This window comes from Trachurus trachurus (assembly GCF_905171665.1).
Source record: "Trachurus trachurus genome assembly, chromosome: 12".
In the NCBI taxonomy this organism is placed as follows: domain Eukaryota; kingdom Metazoa; phylum Chordata; class Actinopteri; order Carangiformes; family Carangidae; genus Trachurus; species Trachurus trachurus.
In genome coordinates, this window is record NC_139908.1 from 1,809,519 (window position 1) to 1,837,393 (window position 27,875).

General features: G+C 43.6%; 1 protein-coding gene across 1 annotated transcript; it reads right to left on the reverse strand.

Annotated features, from left to right (window-relative positions):
- Positions 1-881: 881 nt before the first annotated feature.
- LOC310995013 (uncharacterized protein) lies at positions 882-27,669 on the reverse strand (the record flags this gene model as incomplete). The annotated part of the gene is made up of 3 exons (XM_083983943.1): positions 882-2,282; positions 6,159-7,499; positions 27,424-27,669. The coding sequence occupies 3 exons, from the start codon at positions 27,667-27,669 to the stop codon at positions 882-884; spliced, it is 2,988 nt and encodes a 995-aa protein (XP_083840069.1).
- Positions 27,670-27,875: the final 206 nt, after the last annotated feature.

Sequence of the window (27,875 nt, forward strand, 5' to 3'; positions counted from 1 at the left end):
ATCTAACCACTTCACCATAATTACATTCAATGAGAGAAGGGTAAAAGAAATCCGTGTATAAGAGGCTCACTGACTTCTGCTTAAAAAAAAAATAGAGTAGAAATGTGCCACATCAAGTAAGTAGAGGACTTTTCTGTGACTTGTGACTATTTTTTGGTGAATTCAAACAAAGTATAATGCCCATTCCAGTGAATTACAAAATTGGAATCATAAGTCAAGCAATGACATGACTGAGGCAGGAATCGAACCCATGACCTCAATAAAAAGTATTGTTTATTGATAGAAAATGCCTTTAAAAAAATGATCTGGAGAGGAATTTAAAATAAAGATTGGTCAACGATAAACTAATCCAATATTGATTGAAAGTAATTTATCATTTTTTGCTCATCACTCCACACAAAGACATAATAACGAACGAACATAATGTGAAATTACTCAAAAAAGAGTGAAAGTATTTTACATGTGAAAAGTCGTAGAAAAAGGAAAAGTAATACTGAGACAGCAGGAGGACGGGTGCAGTTTTACAGGTTAAATTTAGGGCTGCAACTAACGACTATTATCATTATCGATTAATCTGTTGATTATTTAAACGATTTATCAATTAGTTGTTTGGTCAATATAATGGTTAAAAAAATGTTGAAAAACATCAATCAGTGTTTCTCAAACCACCAGACGACGTCCTCAAATGTCTTGTTTTGTCCACAAACCAAAGAGAGACTCAGTTTATTGTCATAAAGGAACAAAGAAACCAGAAATATTCACATTTATTGATTATTGTTTGATTAATCACTTTAATTGTTGCAGCCCTAGTTAGATTACGGTAACTGACTTTTCCCTTTAAACATTAAACAACATGATAAATATGATCGTCCTCTTTATCTCTAACTGCTCTGCTCCACTGTCACTGACACCTTCACTGGTAACAGCTTCACTGGGAGGTTGTTAACAATCTGAATGTATGGAAACATCTTCTGAGTGAAAGTGTGTGTGAAGGTGTGTATGTGTGTGTTAGTATCAGGATCAGAGAACGACAGTTTTCCTCTGTTCAAGTCCAGATTCACTCTGATCCTCTGGAACTTCTTCTGCTCTGGGAGATCAATGTCTGGAACTGATGGTGACTTTGCTACGTATTTATCTCCAGTAAACCACAACATCCATGTTCCAGACCACATGTTGTCTCCCTTCCTCTGCTCAGACTCTGGTAACACACCCAGTGTCCACCATGTATTGTCTCCAACCTGGACATCCCAGCTGTGAGTCCCTGAGTTAAAACCCTCAGAGCCCAGGACAGAGTAGATATAATCAATCCTCTCTGGATTGTCAGGAAGCTGCTGTTTTTCTCCTTCTCGTCTCCCGCTGGTCAGATCTTCAGACAGGATGAGTCCTGGATGAGCAGTGTTTGGGTCCAGAACCACAGGACTGTAGGAGACCATGTCCTTCATCTTGTTCCAGATGTTGAAGGTCAGGTTGCCCAGGTGTTTGGCCTGGTCTATCAGAGCTCCTGAGTCCAGCTGTGGATCCTCCAGCAGGGGGCGCTGCTGGACTCTTTCCACTGCAGCCTTGTAGTTGAGCAGGAATGAGACGTCTTCAGCTCTCAGCTCGTCCTCTGTGGCTCTGACTGTGTGTGAAAGAGCTGCTATCTCTCTGCTCAGAGCCTCCATCTTCTCCTTCATCCTCTGACTCTTCTGCTCCTCTTCCTCCCTCAGTGCAGCCATCCTGGCCTCCTCTTCCTCTTCTAGAAACTGGTGAAGCTTCTTAAACTGCTCCTTAATCTGCCTCTCTGTGTGTCGGGCCTGGACCTTAATGTGTTCTGCTGTTTGATCAAACTTCACCTGAACTTCTTCAAAACCCTTTAACTTCTTCTTTAAGGGCTTCAGAGTTTCCTCAAGTTCCTTCTTGAGTTGTGAAGCAGCTTCATCGATGGATCTGAATCTATGGTTGGTGTGTTTGTCTGAATCTCTGCAGATGAGACACACTGGCTGCTGATGGTCCAGACAGAAGAGTTTGAGTTTCTCAGAGTGCAGACTGCAGAGAGCCTCTGAAGATCTCTGCTCTCTCTGCTGTAAGAAGCTCTCACACGGGTTCTTCAACGCCAGACTAAGAGGTGGATAATTCATTGAAGATCTTCTCTTACAAACTGGACACAGTTGATCTTGTTTCTCCTTCCACCAGCTCTTCAGACAGTCTTTACAGAAGCTGTGGCTGCAGGACAGAACAACAGGATCTCTGAAGACCTCGGTACAGACCGGACAGCAGAGATCCTCCTCTGGTCTGGAAGCCATTTAGTCTGTGGGTGAAGCTGAAAACACATCAGACAGGAATAGAGTCAGTCATGGCTCCCCTCCCTCCTCTACTGACTTGACTGAAGTTTACTGTGACTCTGAGTCCAGGTTTTAGTCAAACTCACCTTCAGTGTGTGGAGTGTCAGCAGGTTGAAGCAGCAGTGTTGTAGCTGGACTCACTCACAGGAAGTTGTTGGTTTGGTCTGAAGCTGAATCTGATCGTCTCTTCTTCAGTCTGCCGCTCTGAGTCTGCGACTGAAGAGGAAGTGCAGCAGTTTCCTGGTTTATGATTCATCTGACTCCGGGGGCGGAGCTTTGTCACACTGAAAGTTGAGCAGGATGATGCAACAGCTCTGTTTAGTTTCTGTTTGTGGATCATTTAACGTCTAAAGAGTCATAATTCATTATTCAAACACAGGCCTGCAGTGAAGAAATGAGTTCAAGTGCTGGGTGATAAAACGGTATAAATTGTGAAATAACTTTTGCCCAACCAGTCCACATGTGTTTTGTGGACTTGGAGAAGGCTTTCGACAGTCTCCCACGTGGCATCCTGTGGGAGGAGCTCTGGGAGTATGGGGTCGGAGGCCCTCTGCTGAGGGCTGTACGGTCCCTGTATGACCGGAGCGGGAGCTTGGTTCGCATCGCCGGCAGTAAGTCAGACCTGTTCCCAGTGCGTGTTGGACTCGGGCAGGGCTGCCCCCTGTCACCGGTTCTGTTCATTATTTTTATGGACAGAATTTCTCGGCGCAGCCAAGTGCCGGAGGGGGTACGGTTCGGGAGCCACTTGATTTCATCTCTGCTTTTTGCGGATGATGTTGTCTTGTTGGCTCCCTCGAGCCAGGACCTTCAGCATGCACTGGGGCGGTTTGCAGCCGAGTGTGAAGCAGCTGGGATGAGAATCAGCACCTCTAAGTCCGAGGCCATGGTTCTCGACCGGAAAAAGGTGGTTTGCACCCTCCAGGTCGGGGGAGAGTTCCTGCCTCAGGTGGAGGAGTTTAAGTATCTTGGGGTCTTGTTCACGAGTGAGGGGAGAATGGAACGCAAGATTGACAGGCGGATCGGTGCAGCGGCCGCAGTAATGCGGTCGTTGTATCCAGGGCCGACTGGGAGATATGCGAGGCCCAAGGCGAAGTAGCGCTCCCCGGCCCGTCACATCTACATTTGCCAATATAGTGTGTGTCTAAAAATTGTCGTAATTTCTTGCCTTGTACTTTAAACCTGATGAAGGAACCTTGTTCTGAAAATCTTGTTTCTTTGATAGTCAATAAATGATTCTGTTTGCAAAAAAAACCTCAGGAAAAATTTCAATTGATATGAATTACATTTCATTATATTTACTACTTAAATCACAGTAGTAGCCTATACTGTTGAACTCAGCCTGATGTAAACATTAATAAAACTCAATAACCAGCACAACAAGCAGCTCCATGTTGTCCCTGTGTGACGTTCAGTGTCAGGACAGTCAAAGGACAGAGAGATTGGAGGATGACACTTCTATATTAATGAACGGTGCACTCACTGTGACACTGTGACAGACCACATGTCAGCTGTAGGAGAGGAACACTCAGCTGTTCTCAGCTCCACCATGAGAAAGGTTGTTGTTGTTGTTTTAAAATAAAGCTCCGGTACCGCGACACGCGGACACGCGGTACCACGTGCAGATCAACACTGACGCTACTCGCTACATATGAAACGGCCCCCACACGCTTTGATCAAGGCGGCGGCCAAAATCACCGAGGTGGACTGTCAACTCTGCCTGTAACTTGGCATATCGCTGCCTCTAGCGAGTGACAGAGGTGCGAGGCACAGGCAGACCAGGGTTGCCAGATACTGTGGCAAATATCCCCCTTACTGGTTTCCTTGAAAATCGGGAGATAAACTGGAGAAATTACAGACCGTTTTTTCCCCCTCTCCTGGCGCGAGGCCTCCACAGTGCGAGGCCCGAGGCGGTCGCCCTGTTTGCACCCCCCTTGCGGCGGCCCTGGTTGTATCGGTCCGTCGTGGTGAAGAAGGAGCTGAGCCGAAAGGCGAAGCTCTCAATTTACCGGTCAATCTACGTTCCCACCCTCACCTACGGTCATGAACTCTGGGTCATGACCGAAAGAACGGGATCCCGGATACAAGCGGCCGAAATGAGTTTCCTCCGCAGGGTGGCGGGGCGCTCCCTTAGAGATAGGGTGAGGAGTTCTGTCACCCGGGAGGAGCTCGGAGTAGAGCCGCTGCTCCTCCACATCGAGAGGAGCCAGCTGAGGTGGCTCGGGCACCTTATCGGATGCCCCCTGGACGCCTCCCTCGGGAGGTGTTCCGGGCATGTCCCACCGGGAGGAGGCCCCGAGGAAGACCCAGGACACGCTGGAGTGACCACGTCACTCGGCTGGCCTGGGAACGCCTTGGGGTCCCCCCGGAAGAGCTGGAGGAAGTGTCCGGGGCGAGGGAAGTCTGGGGATCCCTGCTCCGACTGCTGCCCCCGCGACCCGACTCCGGATGAAGCGGTGGATGATGGATGGATGGATATTATTGATAGTAAAATAAAATTTTGCTCAGGGTCCCATGGTTTGTTCACAATAAGAAAAATATAGAAAATCACTCTCCTTGTCTTTCTTTCTTTCTTTATTCAAACTCTTGAACCGTTATACATGTGTGTCAATACGAGGGTTTACTTCTACTATGTTATATACTAAATTTGTCGCCAACAACACCACCTTGGGTTAGGGCCCAAGGACCCGTACTAGGCAAGGCAAGGCAAGGCAATTTTATTTGTATAGCCCGTTTTTACAAACAGTTTGTCTCAAAGGGCTTTACATGGCATCGTAAAAACATTCTCTGTCCTTAGACCCTCACATCGACTGAGGAAAAACTCCATGGAAAACCCTTTTAACAGGGAAAAATCTACTAAAGATCAACTATCACCTATCAAAGGACACTCAGGTTCGTTCACTCAGGGAGGGTAGGAGACAGTTCAATAATCACATACAAAAGTTTATTTAAAATGACAAGGTTTGCCGGATCTGTGCTCTGCTGCGAGCAGCGAATGCAACGACCTGTCAGTGGGCGGGCCGAAGAAGCAGGAAGCGAGAGGTCAGGAAGAGGGACACGGCCTACTTTTATACTCTAGGCTTGAGCAACGATTGGCTACAAGCTAAAACGAGTGTCTGTACAGCAGAACCCTGTGTTCAATATAACAGTGGTGCCTCATACCACTACACATGCAGTACTTCAAAAGTTTCTTCTACCTTTTTAACATTTCTACTGCTTTTCACCCAGAGAAATACATTCATCTCTCAGCCTTCAAGTTTTATGTTTCAGCTTTAGCCTTTTTTAACATTGCCTCAGCAGTTTCTTCAAGTTTCAACAATTTCTTAAGCTCGTTATTCGGCATTTCTTCAGCAATGGCGTTCTTCAGCAATGTCGCATTTCTTCAGCAATGTCGCATTTCTTCAGCAATGCGTATGGCATTCAAACGCATTTCCGTTCTTGGAAATGCTTTTTCTGGTTTACATTTATGGCACAAAACAGACTATGACTGTTTATTATAACATCTTGGACTATGACTTGTTTTAAAATAATATTTCAGTCCTGATACAGATCAATCAGTCAGAGCTCAGAACAAAGAAACCAGAAATATTCACATTTAAGAAGTTGGAATCAGAGAATTTTGACTTTTTTTTCTTTAAAAAAACCTACTCAAACCGATTGTTAGGTTATCAAAATAGTTGGTGATTAATTTAATGATCGATTATTGTTCAATTAATTGATTTATTGTTGCAGCTCTAGTTAAATTAACTGACTTTTCCGATTAAAAGTTTAACAACATGATAAATATGATCGTCCTCTTTATCTCTAACTGCTCTGCTCCACTGTCACTGACACCTTCACTGGTAACAGCTTCACTGGGACTTCATCACTAGTGTTAATGAATGGAAACATCTTCTGAGTGAAAGTGTGTGTGAAGGTGTGTATGTGTGTGTTAGTATCAGGATCAGAGAACGACAGTTTTCCTCTGCTCAAGTCCAGATTCACTCTGATCCTCTGGAGCTTCTTCTGCTCTGGGAGAACAGTCCATGGAGTTGATGGTGACCATGCTGAGTATTTATCTCCATAGAACCCTAACATCCATAATCCAGACCATATGTTGTATCCCTTCCTCTGCACAGACTCTGGTAACACACCCAGCATCCAGTCTGTAGTGTCTCCAACCTGGACATCCCAGCTGTGAGTCCCTGAGTTAAAACCCTCAGAGCTCAGAGCAGAGTAGACATAATCAAACCTCTCTGGATTGTCAGGAAGCTGCTGTTTGTCTCCTCGTCTCACACTGGTCAGATCTTCAGTCAGGGTGAGTTCTGGACGAGCAGTGTTTGGGTCCAGAACCACAGGACTGTAGGAGACCATGTCCTTCATCTTGTTCCAGATGTTGAAGGTCAGGTTGCCCAGGTGTTTGGCCTGGTCTATCAGAGCTCCTGAGTCCAGCTGTGGATCCTCCAGCAGGGGGCGCTGCTGGACTCTTTCCACTGCAGCCTTGTAGTTGAGCAGGAATGAGACGTCTTCAGCTCTCAGCTCGTCCTCTGTGGCTCTGACTGTGTGTGAAAGAGCTGCTATCTCTCTGCTCAGAGCCTCCATCTTCTCCTTCATCCTCTGACTCTTCTGCTCCTCTTCCTCCCTCAGTGCAGCCATCCTGGCCTCCTCTTCCTCTTCTAGAAACTGGTGAAGCTTCTTAAACTGCTCCTTAATCTGCCTCTCTGTGTGTCGGGCCTGGACCTTAATGTGTTCTGCTGTTTGACCAAACTTCACTTGAACTTCTTCAAAACCCTTTAACTTCTTCTTTAAGGACTCCAGAGTTTCCTCAAGTTCCTTCTTGAGTTGTGAAGCAGCTTCATCGATGGGTCTGAATCTGTGGTTGGTGTGTTTTTCTGAATCTCTGCAGACGAGACACACTGGCTGCTGATGGTCCAGACAGAAGAGTCTGAGTTTCTCAGAGTGCAGACTGCAGAAAGCCTCTGAAGATCTCTGCTCTCTCTGCTGTAAGAAGCTCTCACACAGGTTCTTCAACACCAGACTAAGGGGTGGTTCGTCTCTTGACAATCTTCTCTTACAAACTGGACACAGTGGATCTTGTTTCTCCTTCCACAAGCTCTTCAGACAGTCTTTACAGAAGCTGTGGCTGCAGGACAGAACAACAGGATCTCTGAAGACCTCCGTACAGACCGGACAGTAGAAATCCTCCTCTGATCTGGAAGCCATTTAGTCTGTGAGTGAAGCTGAAAACACAGCAGACAGGAAGTAGAGTCAGTCATGGCTCCCCTTCCTCCTCTACTGACTTGTAGAGTCAGCACAAATGGTCCAACGCACCGTGACCCCGAGTTAGACCCCCCCTTGAGAGATGAAGTCTGCTAACCGCTAGCTTCTCCAGTTGTAGCAACGTTAGCAGTGACCGCACCATAACAAACAGTGCACTCTATTGATCCACGCACAACCGATCAAAAAGCCACTCATAGCCACAAATAATGCTCAGAACAGCACCAATCGTCATCAACAGTATAAACAGGGTCCCAGCATGTAATACAAGGCATCAAACATCTGTTAGCTTAGCCTGGTTTCTATTGAAAAGAGACCAAAACAACTCACCCACTCTCCTCCAGTTATACGCTATGCAGCAACTTTCCGCGTCCAGGCACTGACAAAACACGTCTGAGTACAACTGGCAGCACAAACATCTGGTTTCAGCGGCCACTGACAGGCAGTGACCACCAGACTGACCACTTGATTCCGGGGGGCGACCCCCATTCCGAAGGACCGCCATTCCGACGGTCTGCCAGTCCGAAAATTCCTTCAGAGGGGCCACTGTTCTGAATGTGTTTTATTTTGAAAATTGACCGGATTCTCTCGTAGTTTGACTTCCTGTCCGGCTTGACACGATCAGCCGCGGGGACAGCCCCCCCCCCCTCCCCCTCCAAAGTTTCACCCAGGTGCGAATCTGATGCAGCCGCGGCGCTCCTGCTGAAAAATAAATGTCCTTGCTCTGTGCTTTGGTTGGGTTTAGGCAATGTAGAAAGGAGTTGGTTAAGTTTAGTAAAAAGATCAGGTAGAGGCCAAGAAAGTCTCTGCTAATATGCAGCTCCTCAGGGAGTCGAACCCTGATCTCCCACGCCGGAGGTGGATGCTCTAACCACTGTACTACCAAAGCTTTCGCTGCAATGTGTGCACCCAGTGCCTTAAACCTTGTAATGGCGGACTTTTTTCAGGTTCGGAAAGGCACCCCTTTTCCATAAATAATTAAGGGCCGGCATTCCGACACATTAAAGTAAATGTTCGGAATGGCGGCCCTTCGGAATGGCACTCTGGAACCCTTGATTCCCCCAGGTCCAGCCCATAGACTCCACCAGCTCTCTCCCTCTTTCACTTTTCTCTTCCATTTCCTTCAGCTTGTCTCCAGTAAACTCGGTCTCAAACTGATAGTGGCGCCGATGGAAATGAAACCAATCGTTGTTGTTGTCAAAAACTCAGCCCTGTTGTCCCTTCTGTGATGTCTGCTTCACTATATGTTACAGTCTCTTTACGTGATTCTCTCCCGCAAATATATAAAGTGAGAAACGCCCAATTCCGTTCATTTCCCTGTGAACACTCGATAATAACTTTTAGAAACTGATAGGCCAGATACATAGGAACTTTGGCTGCATTATATGGAGTAATACACACACGTTCATCCTTGAGCTGCGGGACTCTACTTTACTCGGTAATCGCCTCCACGCCAGCTGACTACCTGTAACCATGGCAGTAACAGGCAGACATGACAGAAGGGACAACACGGCTGAGTTTATGGAGTTTGACAACAACGACGACTGGTTTCATTTCGATGGGCGCCACTATCAGTTTGAGACTGAGTTTACTGAAGATGAGCTGAAGGAAATGGAGGAGAAAAGTGAAAAGGGGAGAGCTGCAGTGGAGTCTATGTGCTGGACCTGGGGGAATCAAGTGGTCAGTGTGGTCACTGCCTGTCGGTGGCCGCTGAAACCAGATGTTTGTGCTGAAACCAGATGTTTGTGCTGCCAGTCGGACTCAGACGTGTGTTGTCAGTGCCTGGACTCTATGCTGGACATGGAAAGTTGCTGCATAGCGTATAACTGGAGGAGAGTGGGTGAGTTGTTTTGGTCTCTTTTCAATAGAAACCGCTAAGCTAACAGATGTTTGATGCCTCGTATTATGGGCTGGGACCCTGTTTGTACTGTTGATGACGTTTGGTGCTGTTCTAAGCATTATTTGTGGCTATAGGTCGCTTTTTGATCGATTGATAGTGGATCTGTATACTGCGCTGTTTGTTATGGTGCGGTCATTGCTAAAGTTGCTACAATTAAAGAAGCTAGCGGTTAGCAGACTTAATCTCTCGAGGGGGGGTCTAACTCTGTGTCACTGTGCGTTGGACCATGGGTTAAATTTACACCTGAATATCTCTTTAATTCATTAGTGGAGAACTTCAAACACAGGCCTGCAGTGAAGAAATTAGTTCAAGACACCATGACAACAGAAACGCAGCTTTTATCAAACTTTAGCAGGATGAGCTTCAGTTACAACTTAAAGGAACTAAATTTATACTAAATACGAACTTTCATTCCAGCTCAGTTTGGAGGAACTTGTGCTGAAACTACTCCACAACATTTATTGTTGTGTAGCTGCAGGAGACGAAGCTGAATATGAATCCAAGTCAAGACAACATTTTATTATGTTGATGAAAAACAGGAACAAGTGAACATTCAGCTGTTGTGATGAACTGACACATTGATACATTTTAGATTATTATCTCTCTGAGTCCAGGTTTTAGTCAAACTCACCTTCAGTGTGTGGAGTGTCAGCAGGTTGAAGCAGCAGTGTTGTAGCTGGACTCACTCACAGGAAGTTGTTGGTTTGGTCTGAAGCTGAATCTGATCGTCTCTTCTTCAGTCTGCCGCTCTGGGACTGAAGAGGAACAAACTTTTTCCTGGTTCATCTCAGGTGAGTCAGGTGAGGGGGCGGGGCCTGGCCAAACATGTAAAACAGGTTGATTTTCCTTTCAGGCTTTTTGAAGGTGTGGTAAACACAGCAGCTCTGCTCTGATTCCTAATGTAGACAGAATATTGTTTAGTCAGAAACATATCAAAGACGTTGGGTAGAAATATTCAAGGAAAGTAAAAGGACATAACATTTTCAGGACTTGGGCTTAACTCTCACCGTGGTTACTTTCCACACTGGTGAAACATTTGTTTCTCTCGTGTTGACATTTGTCTTTTATTTCCTGTTGCAGTTGTTCAGTGTCTACAGGTTGAATCAGGCTACAGAGGCTGTTAGCTACACAGAGCTGATCTGACCAGAGAGATCTAGAAATCTGGGTTCATCAGACTTTGATTTAGATTTAGATCTTAAAAATCAGTCAGTGACATTGTTACATGTCTCTTTTGAATGAACATAATATAACTGTTGTTACTGTTTGTTGACTACTTAGTCTTTACAGAAGCTGTGGCTGCAGGACTTGACTGAAGTTTACTGTGACTCTGAGTCCAGGTTTTAGTCAAACTCACCTTCAGTGTGTGGAGTGTCAGCAGGTTGAAGCAGCAGTGTTGGACTCACTCACAGGAAGTTGTTGCTTTGGTCTGAAAATGAATCTGGTCGTCTCTTCTTCAGTCGGCCACTCTGGGACAGACAAATACCAATAAAGTTGTTCCTGGGACTTTGTCCTCTGCGTTAATAACTAACCTGGTTTATCCCAGGTGAAGCCACGTGAAGGGGCAGGGCTTTGAAAAATTACTCAGTGTTGAACAACTCAGTCCAGATGAATTGTAGAAATATTTTAGTGGTTCAATTTCTCCAAGAATGTTTACACATTTCTAATTCTAGAAAAAAAGTGGTAAAAATTTCTTAAAAAGTAAAAATAATAATAATAACTAGAAAAAGCATTTCCAAGAATGGAAATGGTGTGAATGCTGAAAGCAGCTGAACACTGTTGCAGAATTAGCAAATAGTGCAAGCAGTGATCACCATACAAATGTTTGACCGAGGTAGGAATGGAACCCACAACCTCATGGTCAGTAGACTTTCACTCTGCCTCTAGGCCACAGTGTACACACAGTTACAGAGACTGTTGTCTGTTGATGAGCTGCACTCTGTCTCACTCTGAAGTTAACGAGCCCAAAGCTGCACCTGTTGGAAACACACTGTGTCAACACCAAAAAAGCTTGAGAGTCAAGCTTGAATGACTTACAATGAAAATTTCTGTGAATTTCAGGCTGAGAGCAGCAGTTTCAACATGAAGCAAGTTATCAGAAGTCAACAGAGGACGACTGGGAAAATAATTCACTATAATTGTTGTTGAGGCAAGATTTGAACCAAGAATCGAACCCACAACCTCATGATCACTAAACCTTTACTCTGCCGCTTCGCCACAGAGAGCACAGACATAAACATGTTGCCATTGTAATGTGATGATGTGCTGCAAACGGTGGCAGTAGCAATTAATGCCTCTCTTAAAGGGATAGTTCAACATTTTGGCAAATTGGCCCATTGCCATAATTGCTATAGTCATAGCAGTAGGTTCGTTACCTTTAATTGTAGGTGTAAGCTATTTTTAGTACAGCGGAGCGCAGCAGCAGGCTGCTCAGAGCTACGCTATGGAGGCTAAGGGAATTTCTTGGTTTCCCTCATCAAACTCATCAAATACAAAATCCCAAAACTCCACAGCGCTTTTGTAGACAAGTTGTGAGCTGCACAACCACCACGCTATGAGATAATGACGGAACGATACGAAGCGGAGCCGTTTTCGAGGTAAATTCATACAAAACCGCTGATGCGCGTTGCGTTCAGGGACAGTTTTTCAGCAAGCAGTCTCCGTATTTACCCTGTATTTACCTCGAAAACGGCTCCGTTTCGTATCGTTCCGTCATTATCTCATAGCGTGGTGGTTGTGCAGGTCACAACTTGTCTACAAAAGCGCTGTGGAGTTTTGGGATGTTGAATTTGATGAGTTTAATGAGGGAAACCAAGAAATTCCATTAGCCTCCATAGCGTAGCTCTGAGCAGCCAGCTGCTGCGCTCCGCTGTACTGAAAATAGCTTACACCTACAATTAAAGGTAATGAACCTACTGCTATGACTATAGCGATTATGGCAATGGGCCAGTTTGCCAAAATGTTGAACTATCCCTTTCAGCTTTCACACTAATTATAGCTGCTGCGCAGCGATGGGTCGGGTCCGGGCTACTTTTGGGCAAATTTAGGCAATTCTGAGCAACAAACAGGAGAATACAGGACAGTTGTCCTTATAATGTCCAATTTGCATCAGTTGAGGATTGAACCCACAACCTCGGGAACCAAAGACCGGTGTCTATCGCACTGAGCTAATTGACAAGTGGTAGTTCATCAGTGGCTTCACAAATTGAGTAAGCCATTCACTGTCGTGTAGGCAGAAAAAGAAAAATCAGTTTTTGAGGTAAAATAATGATATGTATTTGTCAAACATTTACTATGAGTCTAAGATGTTAGGAGCCTTCGTACATGGTCCAGTCCAAGCTATTTGGATTTTTAAATTTAGAAGCTTGTTGTGATGCCACCATTAGGACAATTTTCTTGTGTTTCGTGTTGAGGGCATTTGACATTTTGATCTGTCATCATCATCATCACCCTGGCTGGGTCTCGAACTCACAACCTCTGACACCAAGAACCAGCGCTTAACTCAGTGAGCTAATTATCTGGAAGTGAGACATGGTGTGTGTCTTCTCAAATAGACTCAGGGAGTCAGTGTCCGGGCAGTAGTTGTGAACGCAGATCTAAACAAAAATCTGTTAATACATAAATTGCATTTAGACAGCAAAAAAGCTTGAGGACACCTGACATTTTGATCTGTCATCATCATCACCCTCGCTGGGTCTCGAACTCACAATCTCTGACACCAAGAACCAGCTCCTAACTCGCTGAGCTAATTAGCTGGTAGTGAGACCTGCTGTGTAGCTTCATTTATCCACTGAGGTGAGCCAGTGCCCGGGCAGCTGTTGTGATGAAATGGTCAAAATGTCAATAATTCAGTCATCTAAACAAAAATCTGATAATACATAAATTGCATCTTGACAGCATGGAAATGTTGGTGATTTGTTTTTAATGATAAGTGTTTTGCTTCATAAGAGAAAATATGATGTTTAAAAATTCCACACTCACATTGACTGCAGTTGTTCCCATGAGAGCAGAATTCAAAATGTTCTCAAAAATTCAGTTTTTGAATTAAAATTCTGATATTTGCCAAACTTCATCAACCATGACTCCAGAATATTGTCATTTTTTTTCAGGAAGTTTGAAAATGTATTTATCAAGAATTTGACGGTATATGTTTACAGTACTGTTTACAGTCAAACGTTTTCATGCACTGTAGGCTCAATTTTTGCTTAATCAAAAATCCGAGAAACAAGTTTTGTGGAGGACGGTCTGGAGATGCTCTGTAGCAAGTTTGGTGACAATTGAGCAAAAATTGTGGGAGGAGATACATTTTAAAAGTTTTACAGTTATTGAAAAAAACAGAGTGATGGACTTCATAATTTGTAATAAGTTTAAGTGGACAAAAGTTTCAGCAGTATTGAGGCTACATTGTGGTGAAGTTTCAACACTGTAGCATCTACCGTTGGTTTGGTAGGAATTTTTTAAGTTTTTTAATTTAAACGCTTATTGTGCCCCCCCTAGGAGGGGGGGGCACATGTCCTTGGAGTTGAGTGAATCTGGCATGGGGTTGGATGTTTCTGTGAAGTTTGGTGAGTTTTCACCCATGGGAAGTATGACTTCCTTGGAAGAAGAAGAAGAAGATTATAGCTGCTGCGCAGCGATGGGTCGGGTCCGGGCTACTTTTGGGCAAATTTAGGCAATTCTGAGCAACAAACAGGAGAATAGGAAGACAAGACAGTTGACCTTATAATGTCCAATTTGCATCAGTTGAGGATTGAACCCACAACCTCGGGAACCAAAGACCATTGTCTATCGCACTGAGCTAATTGACAAGTGGCAGATCAACAGTGGCTTCACAAATTGAGTAAGCCATTCACTGTCGTGTAGGCAGATTTGAAACCACAGTAAAAAGAAAAATCAGTTTTTGAGGTAAAATAATGATATGTATTTGTCAAACATCAACTACGAGTCTAAGATGTTAGGAGCCTTCGCACATGGTCCAGTCCAAGCTATTTTTTTTTTTTTTTTTTATTTAGAGGCTTGCTGTGATGCCACCATTAGGACAATTGTCTTGTGTTTCATATTGAGGTCAACTGACATTTTGATCTGTCATCATCATCATCATCGCCCTTGCTGGGTCTCGAACTCACAACCTCTGACACCAAGAACCAGCTCCTAACTCGCTGAGCTAATTGGCTGGTAGTGAGACCTGCTGTGTAGCTTCATTTATCCACTCAGGTGAGCCAGTGCCCGGGCAGCTGTTGTGATGAAATGGTCAAAATGTCAGAAATTCAGTTATCTAAACAAAAATCTGATAATACATAAATTGCATCTTGACAGCATGGAAATGTTGGTGATTTGTTTTTAATGATAAGTGTTTTGCTTCATAAGAGAAAATCTGATGTTTATAAATTCCACTCTCACATTGACTGCAGTTGTTCCCATGAGAGCAGAATTCAAAATGTTCTCAAAAATTCAGTTTTTGAGATAAAATTCTGATATTTGCCAAACTTCAGTAACCATGACTCCAGAATATTGTCATTTTTTTTCAGGAAGATTGAAAATGTATTTATCAAGAATTTGATGGTATATGTTTACAGTACTGTTTGCAGTCAAACGTTTTCATGCACTGTAGGCTCAATTTTTGCTTAATCAAAAATCCGAGAAACAAGTTTTGTGGAGGACAGTCTGGAGATGCTCTGTAGCAAGTTTGGTGTCAATTGAGCAAAAATTGTGGGAGGAGATACATTTTAAAAGTTTTACAGTTATTGAAAAAAACAGAGTGATGGACTTCATAATTTGTAATAAGTTTAAGTGGACAAAAGTTTCAGCAGTATTGAGGCTACATTGTGGTGAAGTTTCAACACTGTAGCATCTACCGTTGGTTTGGTAGGAATTTTTAAAGTTTTTAAATTTAAACGCTTATTGTGCCCCCCCTAGGAGGGGGGGGCACATGTGCTTGGAGTTGAGTGAATCTGGCATGGGACTGAACCTTTGTGCAAAGTTTGGTGAGTTTTCGCCCATGGGAAGTATGACTTCCTTGGAAGAAGAAAGAAAGAAAGAAGAAGAAGAAGAAGAATTCCTAGGAATACAATAGTGTCCTGTCAGCTGCGCTGCCCGGACCCTAATTATAGCTGCTGCGCAGCGATGGGTCGGGTCCGGGCTACTTTTGGGCAAAATTAGGCAATTCTGAGCAACAAACAGGAGAATAGGAAGACAAGACAGTTGTCCTTGTAATGTCCAATTTGCATCAGTTGAGGATTGAACCCACAACCTCCGGAACCAAAGACCGTTGTCTATCGCACTGAGCTAATTGACAAGTGGCAGATCAACAGTGGCTTCACAAATTGAGTAAGCCATTCACTGTCGTGTAGGCAGAAAAAGAAAAATCCGTTTTTGAGGTAAAATAATGATATGTATTTGTCAAACATCTACTATGAGTCTAAGATATTAGGAGCCTTCGCACATGGTCCAGTCCAAGCTATTTGAATTTTTAAATTTAGAAGCTTGCTGTGATGCCACCATTAGGACAATTGTCTTGTGTTTCGTGTTGAGGACATTTGACATTTTGATCTGTCATCATCATCATCATCACCCTTGCTGGGTCTCGAACTCACAATCTCTGACACCAAGAACCAGCTCCTAACTCGCTGAGCTAATTGGCTGGTAGTGAGACCTGCTGTGTAGCTTCATTTATCCACTCAGGTGAGTCAGTGTCCGGGCAGCTGTTGTGAACGCAGATTTCAAAAATGGTCAAAAAGTAAGAAATTCTGTTATCTAAACAAAAATCTGTTAATACATAAATTGCATCTAGACAGCAAAACAGCTTGAGGACATGTGACATTTTCATCTGTCATCATCATCATCACCCTTGCTGGGTCTCGAACTCACAACCTCTGACACCAAGAACCAGCTCCTAACTCGCTGAGCTAATTGGCTGGTAGTGAGACCTGCTGTGTAGCTTCATTTATCCACTAAGGTGAGTCAGTGCCCGGGCAGCTGTTGTGATGAAATGGTCAAAATTTCAGAAATTCAGTCATCTAAACAAAAATCTGATAATACATAAATTGCATCTTGACAGCATGGAAATGTTGGTGATTTGTTTTTAATGATAAGTGTTTTGCTTCATAAGAGAAAATATGATGTTTATAAATTCCACACTCACATTGACTGCACTTGTTCCCATGAGAGCAGAATTCAAGATGTTCTCAAAAATTCAGTTTTTGAGATAAAATTCTGATATTTGCCAGACTTCATCAACCATGACTCCAGAATATTGTCATTTTTTTTCAGGAATATTGAAAATGCATTTATCAAGAATTTGATGGTATATGTTTACAGTACCGTTTACAGTCAAACGTTTTCATGCACTGTAGGCTCAATTTTTGCTTAATCAAAAATCCGAGAAACAAGTTTTGTGGAGGACGGTCTGGAGATGCTCTGGAGCAAGTTTGGTGACAATTGAGCAAAAATTGTGGGAGGAGATACATTTTAAAAGTTTTACAGTTATTGAAAAAAACAGAGTGATGGACTTCATAATTTGTAATAAGTTTAAGTGGACAAAAGTTTCAGCAGTATTGAGGCTACATTGTGGTGAAGTTTCAACACTGTAGCATCTACCGTTGGTTTGGTAGGAATTTTTAAAGTTTTTAAATTTAAACGCTTATTGTGCCCCCCCTAGGAGGGGGGGGCACATGTCCTTGGAGTTGAGTGAATCTGGCATGGGACTGGACCTTTGTGCAAAGTTTGGTGAGTTTTCGCCCATGGGAAGTATGACTTCCTTGGAAGAAGAAAGAAAGAAAGAAGAAGAAGAAGAAGAAGATTATAGCTGCTGCGCAGCAATGGGTCGGGTCCGGGCTACTTTTGGGCAAATTTAGGCAATTCTGAGCAACAAACAGGAGAATAGGAAGACAAGACAGTTGACCTTATAATGTTCAATTTGCATCAGTTGAGGATTGAACCCACAACCTCGGGAACCAAAGACCGTTGTCTATCACACTGAGCTAATTGACAAGTGGCAGTTCAATAGTGGCTTCACAAATTGACTAAGCCATTCACTGTCGTGTAGGCAGATTTGAAACCACAGTAAAAAGAAAAATCAGTTTTTGAGGTAAAATAATGATATTTGTCAAACATCTACTATGAGTCTAAGATGTTAGGAGCCTTCGCGCATGGACCAGTCCAAGCTATTTGTTGTTGTTTTTTTATTTAGAGGCTTGCTGTGATGCCACCATTAGGACAATTGTCTTGTGTTTCATATTGAGGTCAACTGACATTTTTACCTGTCATCATCATCATCACCCTTGATGGGTCTCGAACTCACAACCTCTGACACCAAGAACCAGCTCCTAACTCGCTGAGCTAATTGGCTGGTAGTGAGACCTGCTGTGTAGCTTCATTTATCCACTCAGGGAGTCAGTGCCCAGGCAGCTGTTGTCAAGGCAGATTTCAGAAAGTCAGAAATTCTATTATCTAAACAAAAATCTGTTAATACATAAATTGCATTTAGACAGCAAAACAGCTTAAGGACATGTGACATTTTGATCCGTCATCATCATCATCATCACCCTTGCTGGGTCTCGAACTCACAATCTCTGACACCAAGAACCAGCTCCTAACCCACTGAGCTAATTGGCTGGTAGTGAGACCTGCTGTGTAGCTTCATTTATCCACTCAGGTGAGCCAGTGCCCGGGCAGCTGTTGTGATGAAATGGTCAAAATGTCAATAATTCAGTCATCTAAACAAAAATCTGATAATACATAAATTGCATCTTGACAGCATGGAAATGTTGGTGATTTGTTTTTAATGATAAGTGTTTTGCTTCATAAGAGAAAATCTGATGTTTAAAAATTCCACTCTCACATTGGCTGCAGTTGTTCCCATGAGAGCAGAATTCAAAATGTTCTCAAAAATTCAGTTTTTGAGTTAAAATTCTGATATTTGCCAAACTTCATCAACCATGACTCCAGAATATTGTCATTTTTTTTCAGGAAGATTGAAAATGTATTTATCAAGAATTTGATGGTATATGTTTACAGTACTGTTTGCAGTCAAACGTTTTCATGCACTGTAGGCTCAATTTTTGCTTAATCAAAAATCCGAGAAACAAGTTTTGTGGAGGACGGTCTGGAGATGCTCTGTAGCAAGTTTGGTGTCAATTGAGCAAAAATTGTGGGAGGAGATACATTTTAAAAGTTTTACAGTTATTGAAAAAAACAGAGTGATGGACTTCATAATTTGTAATAAGTTTAAGTGGACAAAAGTTTCAGCAGTATTGAGGCTACATTGTGGTGAAGTTTCAACACTGTAGCATCTACCGTTGGTTTGGTAGGAATTTTTAAAGTTTTTAAATTTAAACGCTTATTGTGCCCCCCCTAGGAGGGGGGGGCACATGTCCTTGGAGTTGAGTGAATCTGGCATGGGACTGAACCTTTGTGCAAAGTTTGGTGAGTTTTCGCCCATGGGAAGTATGACTTCCTTGGAAGAAGAAAGAAAGAAAGAAGAAGAAGAAGAAGAATTCCTAGGAATACAATAGTGTCCTGTCAGCTGCGCTGCCCGGACCCTAATTATAGCTGCTGCGCAGCAATGGGTCAGGTCCGGGCTACTTTTGGGCAAATTTAGGCAATTCTGAGCAACAAAGAGGAGAATAGGAAGACAAGACAGTTGACCTTATAATGTTCAATTTGCATCAGTTGAGGATTGAACCTACAACCTCGGGAACCAAAGACCGGTGTCTATCGCACTGAGCTAATTGACAAGTGGCCTTCAACAGTGGCTTCACAAATTGAGTAAGCCATTCACTGTCGTGTAGGCAGATTTGAAACCACAGTAAAAAGAAAAATCAGTTTTTGAGGTAAAATAATGATATGTATTTGTCAAACATCTACTATGAGTCTAAGATGTTAGGAGCCTTCGTACATGGTCCAGTCCAAGCTATTTGGATTTTTAAATTTAGAGGCTTGCTGTGATGCCACCATTAGGACAATTGTCTTGGGTTTCGTGTTGAGGACAAATGACATTTTGATCTGTCATCATCATCATCATCATCGCCCTTGCTGGGTCTCGAACTCACAACCTCTGACACCAAGAACCAGCTCCTAACCCGCTGAGCTAATTGGCTGGTAGTGAGACCTGCTGTGTAGCTTCATTTATCCACTCAGGTGAGTCAGTGCCCGGGCAGCTGTTGTGAACGCAGATTTCAAAAATGGTCATTAAGTCAGAAATTCTGTTATCTAAACAAAAATCTGTTAATACATAAATTGCATTTAGACAGCAAAACAGCTTGAGGACATCTGACATTTAGATCTGTCATCATCATCATCATCATCGCCCTTGCTGGGTCTCGAACTCACAATCTCTGACACCAAGAACCAGCTTCTAACTCGCTGAGCTAATTGGCTGGTAGTGAGACCTGCTGTGTAGCTTCATTTATCCACTCAGGTGAGTCAGTGCCCGGGCAGCTGTTGTGATGAAATGGTCAAAATTTCAGAAATTCAGTCATCTAAACAAAAATCTGATAATACATAAATTGCATCTTGACAGCATGAAAATGTTGGTGATTTGTTTTTAATGATAAGTGTTTTGCTTCTTAAGAGAAAATATGATGTTTATAAATTCCACTCTCACATTGACTGCAGTTGTTCCCATGAGAGCAGAATTCAAAATGTTCTCAAAAATTCAGTTTTTGAGATAAAATTCTGATATTTGCTAAACTTCATCAACCATGACTCCAGAATATTGTCATTTTTTTTCAGGAAGATTGAAAATGTATTTATCAAGAATTTGATGGGATATGTTTATAGTACTGTTTACAGTCAAACGTTTTCATGTACTGTAGGCTCAATTTTTGCTTAATCAAAAATCCGAGAAACAAGTTTTGTGGAGGACAGTCTGGAGATGCTCTGTAGCAAGTTTGGTGTCAATTGAGCAAAAATTGTGGGAGGAGATACATTTTAAAGGTTTTACAGTTATTGAAAAAAACAGAGTGATGGACTTCATAATTTGTAATAAGTTTAAGTTGACAAAAGTTTCAGCAGTATTGAGGCTACATTGTGGTGAAGTTTCAACACTGTAGCATCTACCGTTGGTTTGGTAGGAATTTTTAAAGTTTTTAAATTTAAACGCTTATTGTGCCCCCCCTAGGAGGGGGGGGGCACATGTCCTTGGAGTTGAGTGAATCTGGCATGGGACTGAACCTTTGTGCAAAGTTTGGTGAGTTTTCGCCCATGGGAAGTATGACTTCCTTGGAAGAAGAAAGAAAGAAAGAAAGAAAGAAAGAAAGAAGAAGAAGAAGAATTCCTAGGAATACAATAGTGTCCTGTCAGCTGCGCTGCCCGGACCCTAAAGAAGAATTCCTAGGAATACAATAGTGTCCTGTCAGCTGCGCTGCCCGGACCCTAAAGAAGAAGAAGAAGAAGAAGAAGAAGAAGAAGAAGAAGAAGAAGAAGAAGAAGAAGACCTAGGAATACAATAGTGTGCTGCGCTGCCCGGACCCTAATACGTAAAAAATGTTTTACTGAAAAGATGTAAGATTTCTGAAAATAAATAAATTAATAAAGGTAAAACACTTCTGAAAGTGGTAAAATTTCTCAAATTTATTTTCAAAAATTCTACAAGAAACTAGTCAAATTTCTAAAAATAAGTGGTAAAATTTCTAAAATAAAATAAAATAAAGACTCAGTCCAGATGAATTGTAGAAAACATTTTGTGGTCCAATTTCTCCCAAAATGTTAACATACTTATAATTCTATAAAAAAGTGGTCAAATTTAAAAAAATTAATCCGGGTCCGGGTCGCGGGGGCAGCAGTCGGAGCAGGGATCCCCAGACTTCCCTCTCCCCGGACACTTCCTCCAGCTCTTCCGGGGGGATCCCAAGGCGTTCCCAGGCCAGCCGAGTGACGTAGTCATGCACTCCAGCGTGTCCTGGGTCTTCCTCAGGGCCTCCTCCCGGTGGGACATGCCCTGAACACCTCCCGAGGGAGGGCGAGAGAGGGGGCGAGAGAGAGAGAGAGAGAGAGGTCAGATGACACGACTACAAAGTCGATCATTGACCTCCGGCCTAGGGTGTCCTGGTGCCACATGCACTGATGGACCCTTATGCCTGAACATGGTGTTCGTTATGGACAAACTGTGGCTAGCACAGAAGTCCAATAACAAAACACCGCTCGGGTTCAGATCGGGGCGGCTGTTCCTCCCAATCACACCTCTCCAGGTAACACTGTCGCTGCCTAGTGAGCGTTGAAGTCCCCCAGCAGAACGATGGAGTCCCCGGTTGGAGCACTTTCCAGCACCCCTCCCAGGGCCTCCAGGAAGGCCGGGTACTCCGCACTGCTGTTCGGCCCGTAGGCCGAGACAACAGTGAGAGACCTATCCCCGACCCGAAGGCGCAGGGAAGCGACCCTCTCGTTCAGCGGGGAGAACTCCAACACATGGCGGCTGAGCTGGGGAGCTATGAGCAAGCCCACACCAGCTCGCCGCCTCTCACCGTGGGCGACTCCAGAGTGGAAGAGAGTCCAGCCTCTCTCAAGGAGTTGGTTCCAGAGCCCAGGCTGTGCGTGGAGGTGAGCCCGACTATCTCTAGTCGGTACCTCTCAACCTCTCATACAAGCTCACGCTCTTTCCCTCCCAGCGAGGTGACATTCCATGTCCCTAAAGCCAGAGTCGTTGTCCGGGGATTGGGTCGCCGGGGCCCCCGCCCACGGCTGCCACCCAAAACACACGGCACCGGCCCCTCATGGTCCTTCCTGCGGGTGGTGGGCCTACTGGAAGGCTGACCCACGTCGCTCGTTCAGGCTGGGCCCGGCCGTTCGGGCTGGTTCTATTTAAGATTAAAAGCCATAGATGGGTAAAAACAAGACTGGATAGGATGATGATTTGTAATGACAGATTAGAAAAATGAAAATACTAGGTGTGTATATCATGATTAATAATTGGTATTATTGATAGTAATAGGGGGCCTCAAAATAAAATTTAGCTCAGAGCCCCATGGAGGCTTAGGCCGGCCCGGGGTCTCTTAAAGAATAATAGTGTTTTTTACAATCTGGACCTTATTTCTAGCATAAAATATGATCATTTCCTCACCCAGATAACTTTGGTGTCATTACAAGTGGTTGTGATGAAATGAGTTCCAGCCGAGAGGCGCGTATATCCGTATAATGGAGTCTACAGGGCAGCAGAATGCAGCCTCTAAATAACACATTATCTGCAGAGAAACTCCTTCATTTCACCAATATTTAGTTATGATAGGCTAGTGCTATTCCCCTCTGAGTCCGGGGTTAGCTGTTATCAACATCCAGGGTCTGTAGGTTGACCTACTGACCTCTCACCTGGATGATGTCATCTCCGACCGCAATGTGGAGCGGCTTGTTGCTAACGCTAATGCTACGGTTCGTTTCTGCGTGTTTCTGACTTGTCAGAACAAAATGAGCAGCTGGATGAAGTTCAGCTTCCACAGGCTTCCTCTCCTCAACCTGGACTCACTAAAGCTCCGGATAGTTGAGATAAAAATGGACCCGAATGCCGAAGCGGAATGATTATTATCAGAATGAGCCGCGCGGCGCTCAGAGATGACATCATCCAGGTCAACACTCTCGTGGAAAAATTCATGCAAAACCGCTGATGCGCGTTGCCTTCAGGGACAGTTTTTCATCAACAGTCTCTGTATTTCCCTCTAAAACAACTCTGTGTGGTAACGTTGTGTTATTATCTCATAGCGTGGTGAATGTGCAGCTCACAACGTGTCCACCAGAGCGTTGTGGAGTTGTTGGATTGTGTATTTGATGAGTTTGATGAGGTGAAACCAAAGAATCCCATAATGAGCCTCCGTAGCGTAGCTCTGAGCAGCTCATGGCTCTGCGCCGCCGTTCTAAAAACAGCTTGCACCGACAATTAAAGGTAATGAACCTACTGCTATGACTATAGGGATTATGGGCAATGGGCATAATTTGCCAAAATGTTGAACTATCCCTTTAAAGTGTAACCCCTCCCCCCTCCCCCACTGTTCCTCAGCATCACTCTGCACCTGAAGATCTCCTGCCCCCCCTCCCCCGTCCCCTCCCAGACGAGCCTCCTCCCCCGGGTGACGTCACCGCAGCGCTCCGCCCGCCGCCGCCGCCTCGCCCGCCGCCGCCCCGGGTCCGAATCCAGGTGGAGTCGTCGTCGGACAGCAACGAGTCGGACCTCCACTCCAGACGACGACAACAACAACAACAACAACAGCAACACAGGCCCGCCCCCTCACACCTGACACACACAGAGACTTGTACAGACATCTGCAGGCTCACTGTGCTGAGACCGTCCTGTAACACACACCTACACACACACACACACACACACACACCTACACACACACACACACACAGATTTGGTTGAGCTACAAACAGGAAGTGGTTCTGTCTAAGCCCCGCCCCCCTTCCTCCACACCTGAACCTCCACCTGCTCCCTGTAGAAAGAAACAACCAAAAATGTGTTATTGATAAAAATGATAATAATGATAAATAAAATAAAAAGACATGAACCCTCTGTGAACCAGTGTTAGACAGTATTGATCAGTATCGATCGGTGATTCACTATCTGTGTTTTATTGTTTTTTTTGTTTTTTTTTCTCTTGTGCATTTAAAGGACGGTAGAGAAGAGGGTGATTGACACGACGCTTTGTTGTTGAGCCCTGAAACTGTAATAAAACATTTTAAACTGTTGGAGCCGCTCTTTATTTTACATTTATGACATGAAAACTGATTATTGTGACTGTTTATTAGCCTTTTTCAACATTGCCTCAGCAGTTTCTTCAGTTAATTCAACATTGTTTCAACAATTTCATTTCAGCATTCACATGCATTTCCATTCTTGGAAATTATTTCACAAAACTGATTATTGTGACTGTTTATTATAACATCTTGTACTATGACTGGTTTTAAAATAATCTTTCAGTCCTGATACAGATCAATCAGTCAGAGCTCACAGTATGAACTCATTCTTATAGACATGTTACATACATATTTTATATATGAACTAGATAAAGTAGCATTTCCTGATGGAAATGCGTGTGAATGCTGAAAGCAGCTGAATGCTATTGCAGCATTAGCAAATAGTGCAAGCAGTGACTGATCACCATACAAATGTTTGACCAAGGTAGGAATCAAACCCACAACCTCATGGTCAGTAGACTTTCACTCTGCCTCTAGGCCACAGTGTACACACAGTTGCAAAGACTGTTGTCTGTTGATGAGCTGCACTCTGTCTCACTCTGAAGTTAACGAGCCCAAAGCTGCACCTGTTGGAAACACACTGTGTCAACACTAAGAAAGCTTGAGAGTCAAGCTTGAATGACTTAACAATTAAAATGTCTGTGAATTTCAGGCTGAGAGCAGCAGTTTCAACATGAAGCAAGTTATCAGAAGTCAACAGAGGACGACTGGGAAAATAATTCACTATAATTGTTGTTGAGGCAAGATTTGAACCAGTAACCTTCAAGTCTTCAGCCCAGTGATCTAACCACTTCACCATAGTTACATTCAATGAGAGAAGGGTAAAAGAAATCCATGTATAAGAGGCTCACTGACTTCTGCTTAAAAAAAAAATAGAGTAGAAATGAGCCACATCAAGTAAGTAGATGACTTTTCTGTGACTTGTGACTATTTTTTGGTGAATTCAAACAAAGTATAATGCCCATTCCAGTGAATTACAAAATTGGAATCATAAGTCAAGCAATGACATGACTGAGGCAGGAATCGAACCCATGACCTCAATAAAAAAGTATTGTTTATTGATAGAAAATGCCTTTAAAAAAAATGATCTGGAGAGGAATTTAAAATAAAGATTGGTCAACGATAAACTAATCCAATATTGATTGAAAGTAATTTATCATTTTTTGCTCATCACTCCACACAAAGACATAATAACGAACATAATGTGAAATTACTCAAAAAAGACTGAAAGTATTTTACATGTGAAAAGTCGTAGAAAAAGAAAAAGTAATACTGAGACAGCAGGAGGACGGGTGCAGTTTTACAGGTTAAATTTAGGGCTGCAACTAACGACTATCATTATCGATTAATCTGTTGATTATTTAAACGATTTATCAATTAGTTGTTTGGTCAATAAAATGGTTTAAAAAATGTTGAAAAACATCAATCAGTGTTTCTCAAACCACCAGACATCGTCCTCAAATGTCTTGTTTTGTCACAAACCAAAGAGAGACTCAGTTTATTGTCATAAAGGAACAAAGAAACCAGAAATATTCACATTTATTGATCATTGTTTTATTAATCACTTTAATTGTTGCAGCTCTAGTTAAACCAACACTAAGTTACTTTTCAACCTTCATAAAATATTTTCATAACTTTTTGTGATGATACATCGACTTACAACAAGTTGAATGACACCTCTGTCGTGGTCTGAGGGGGTCTGTATCATTATGGTCTGTATCTCTTTCTCTGGCACTAAGCAGCTTTGAGGAGCATGGTAGGAACCCTGCTCTCACTTTACTTTCACTTTCACTTTTGCGAGTCACAACAAGGAGGGAACAGGCAAAACGGCACTTTAGCAATGGATTATGTTTGTGTTTTCACTTTGAAATGATCCACTGGAAACAGAAACTTAGTTTTGATGTCGTCTGTTAATTTTAATGCAGGATATTTACAGGGCTTCACGCTAGTGTTCATGGGAAATGGAGTCTTCCTTCAGGCAAAACACTACCGCTTTGGTCCACAGGCGCCGCCAAACTCAACCAAAACTGAAAGTTCTTTAGTACTGCTTTAAATGAACCGACTTTTCCCTTTAAACATTAAACAACATGATAAATATGATCGTCCTCTTTATCTCTAACTGCTCTGCTCCACTGTCACTGACACCTTCACTGGTAACAGCTTCACTTGGAGGTTGTTAACAATCTGAATGTATGGAAACATCTTCTGAGTGAAAGTGTGTGTGAAGGTGTGTATGTGTGTGTTAGTATCAGGATCAGAGAACGACAGTTTTCCTCCGTTGAAGTCCAGATTCACTCTGATCCTCTGGAACTTCTTCTGCTCTGGGAGATCAATGTCTGGAACCGATGGTGACTTTGCTACATATTTATCTCCAGTAAACCACAACATCCATGTTCCAGACCACATGTTGTCTCCCTTCCTCTGCTCAGACTCTGGTAACACACCCAGTGTCCACCATGTATTGTCTCCAACCTGGACATCCCAGCTGTGAGTCCCTGAGTTAAAACCCTCAGAGCCCAGGACAGAGTAGATATAATCGATCCTCTCTGGATTGTCAGGAAGCTGCTGTTTTTCTCCTTCTCGTCTCCCACTGGTCAGATCTTCAGACAGGATGAGTCCTGGATGAGCAGTGTTTGGGTCCAGAACCACAGGACTGTAGGAGACCATGTCCTTCATCTTGTTCCAGATGTTGAAGGTCAGGTTGCCCAGGTGTTTGGCCTGGTCTATCAGAGCTCCTGAGTCCAGCTGTGGATCCTCCAGCAGGGGGCGCTGCTGGACTCTTTCCACTGCAGCCTTGTAGTTGAGCAGGAATGAGACGTCTTCAGCTCTCAGCTCGTCCTCTGTGGCTCTGACTGTGTGTGAAAGAGCTGCTCTCTCTCTGCTCAGAGCCTCCATCTTCTCCTTCATCCTCTGACTCTTCTGCTCCTCTTCCTCCCTCAGTGCAGCCATCCTGGCCTCCTCTTCCTCTTCTAGAAACTGGTGAAGCTTCTTAAACTGCTCCTTAATCTGCCTCTCTGTGTGTCGGGCCTGGACCTTAATGTGTTCTGCTGTTTGATCAAACTTCACCTGAACTTCTTCAAAACCCTTTAACTTCTTCTTTAAGGGCTTCAGAGTTTCCTCAAGTTCCTTCTTGAGTTGTGAAGCAGCTTCATCGATGGATCTTATTCTGTGGTCGGTGTGTTTGTCTGAATCTCTGCAGACGAGACACACTGGCTGCTGATGGTCCAGACAGAAGAGTTTGAGTTTCTCAGAGTGCAGACTGCAGAGAGCCTCTGAAGATCTCTGCTCTCTCTGCTGTAAGAAGCTCTCACACGGGTTCTTCAACGCCAGACTAAGAGGTGGATAATTCATTGAAGATCTTCTCTTACAAACTGGACACAGTTGATCTTGTTTCTCCTTCCACCAGCTCTTCAGACAGTCTTTACAGAAGCTGTGGCTGCAGGACAGAACAACAGGATCTCTGAAGACCTCCGTACAGACCGGACAGCAGAGATCCTCCTCTGGTCTGGAAGCCATTTAGTCTGTGAGTGAAGCTGAAAACACAGCAGACAGGAAGTAGAGTCAGTCATGGCTCCCCTCCCTCCTCTACTGACTTGACTGAAGTTTACTGTGACTCTGAGTCCAGGTTTTAGTCAAACTCACCTTCAGTGTGTGGAGTGTCAGCAGGTTGAAGCAGCAGTGTTGTAGCTGGACTCACTCACAGGAAGTTGTTGGTTTGGTCT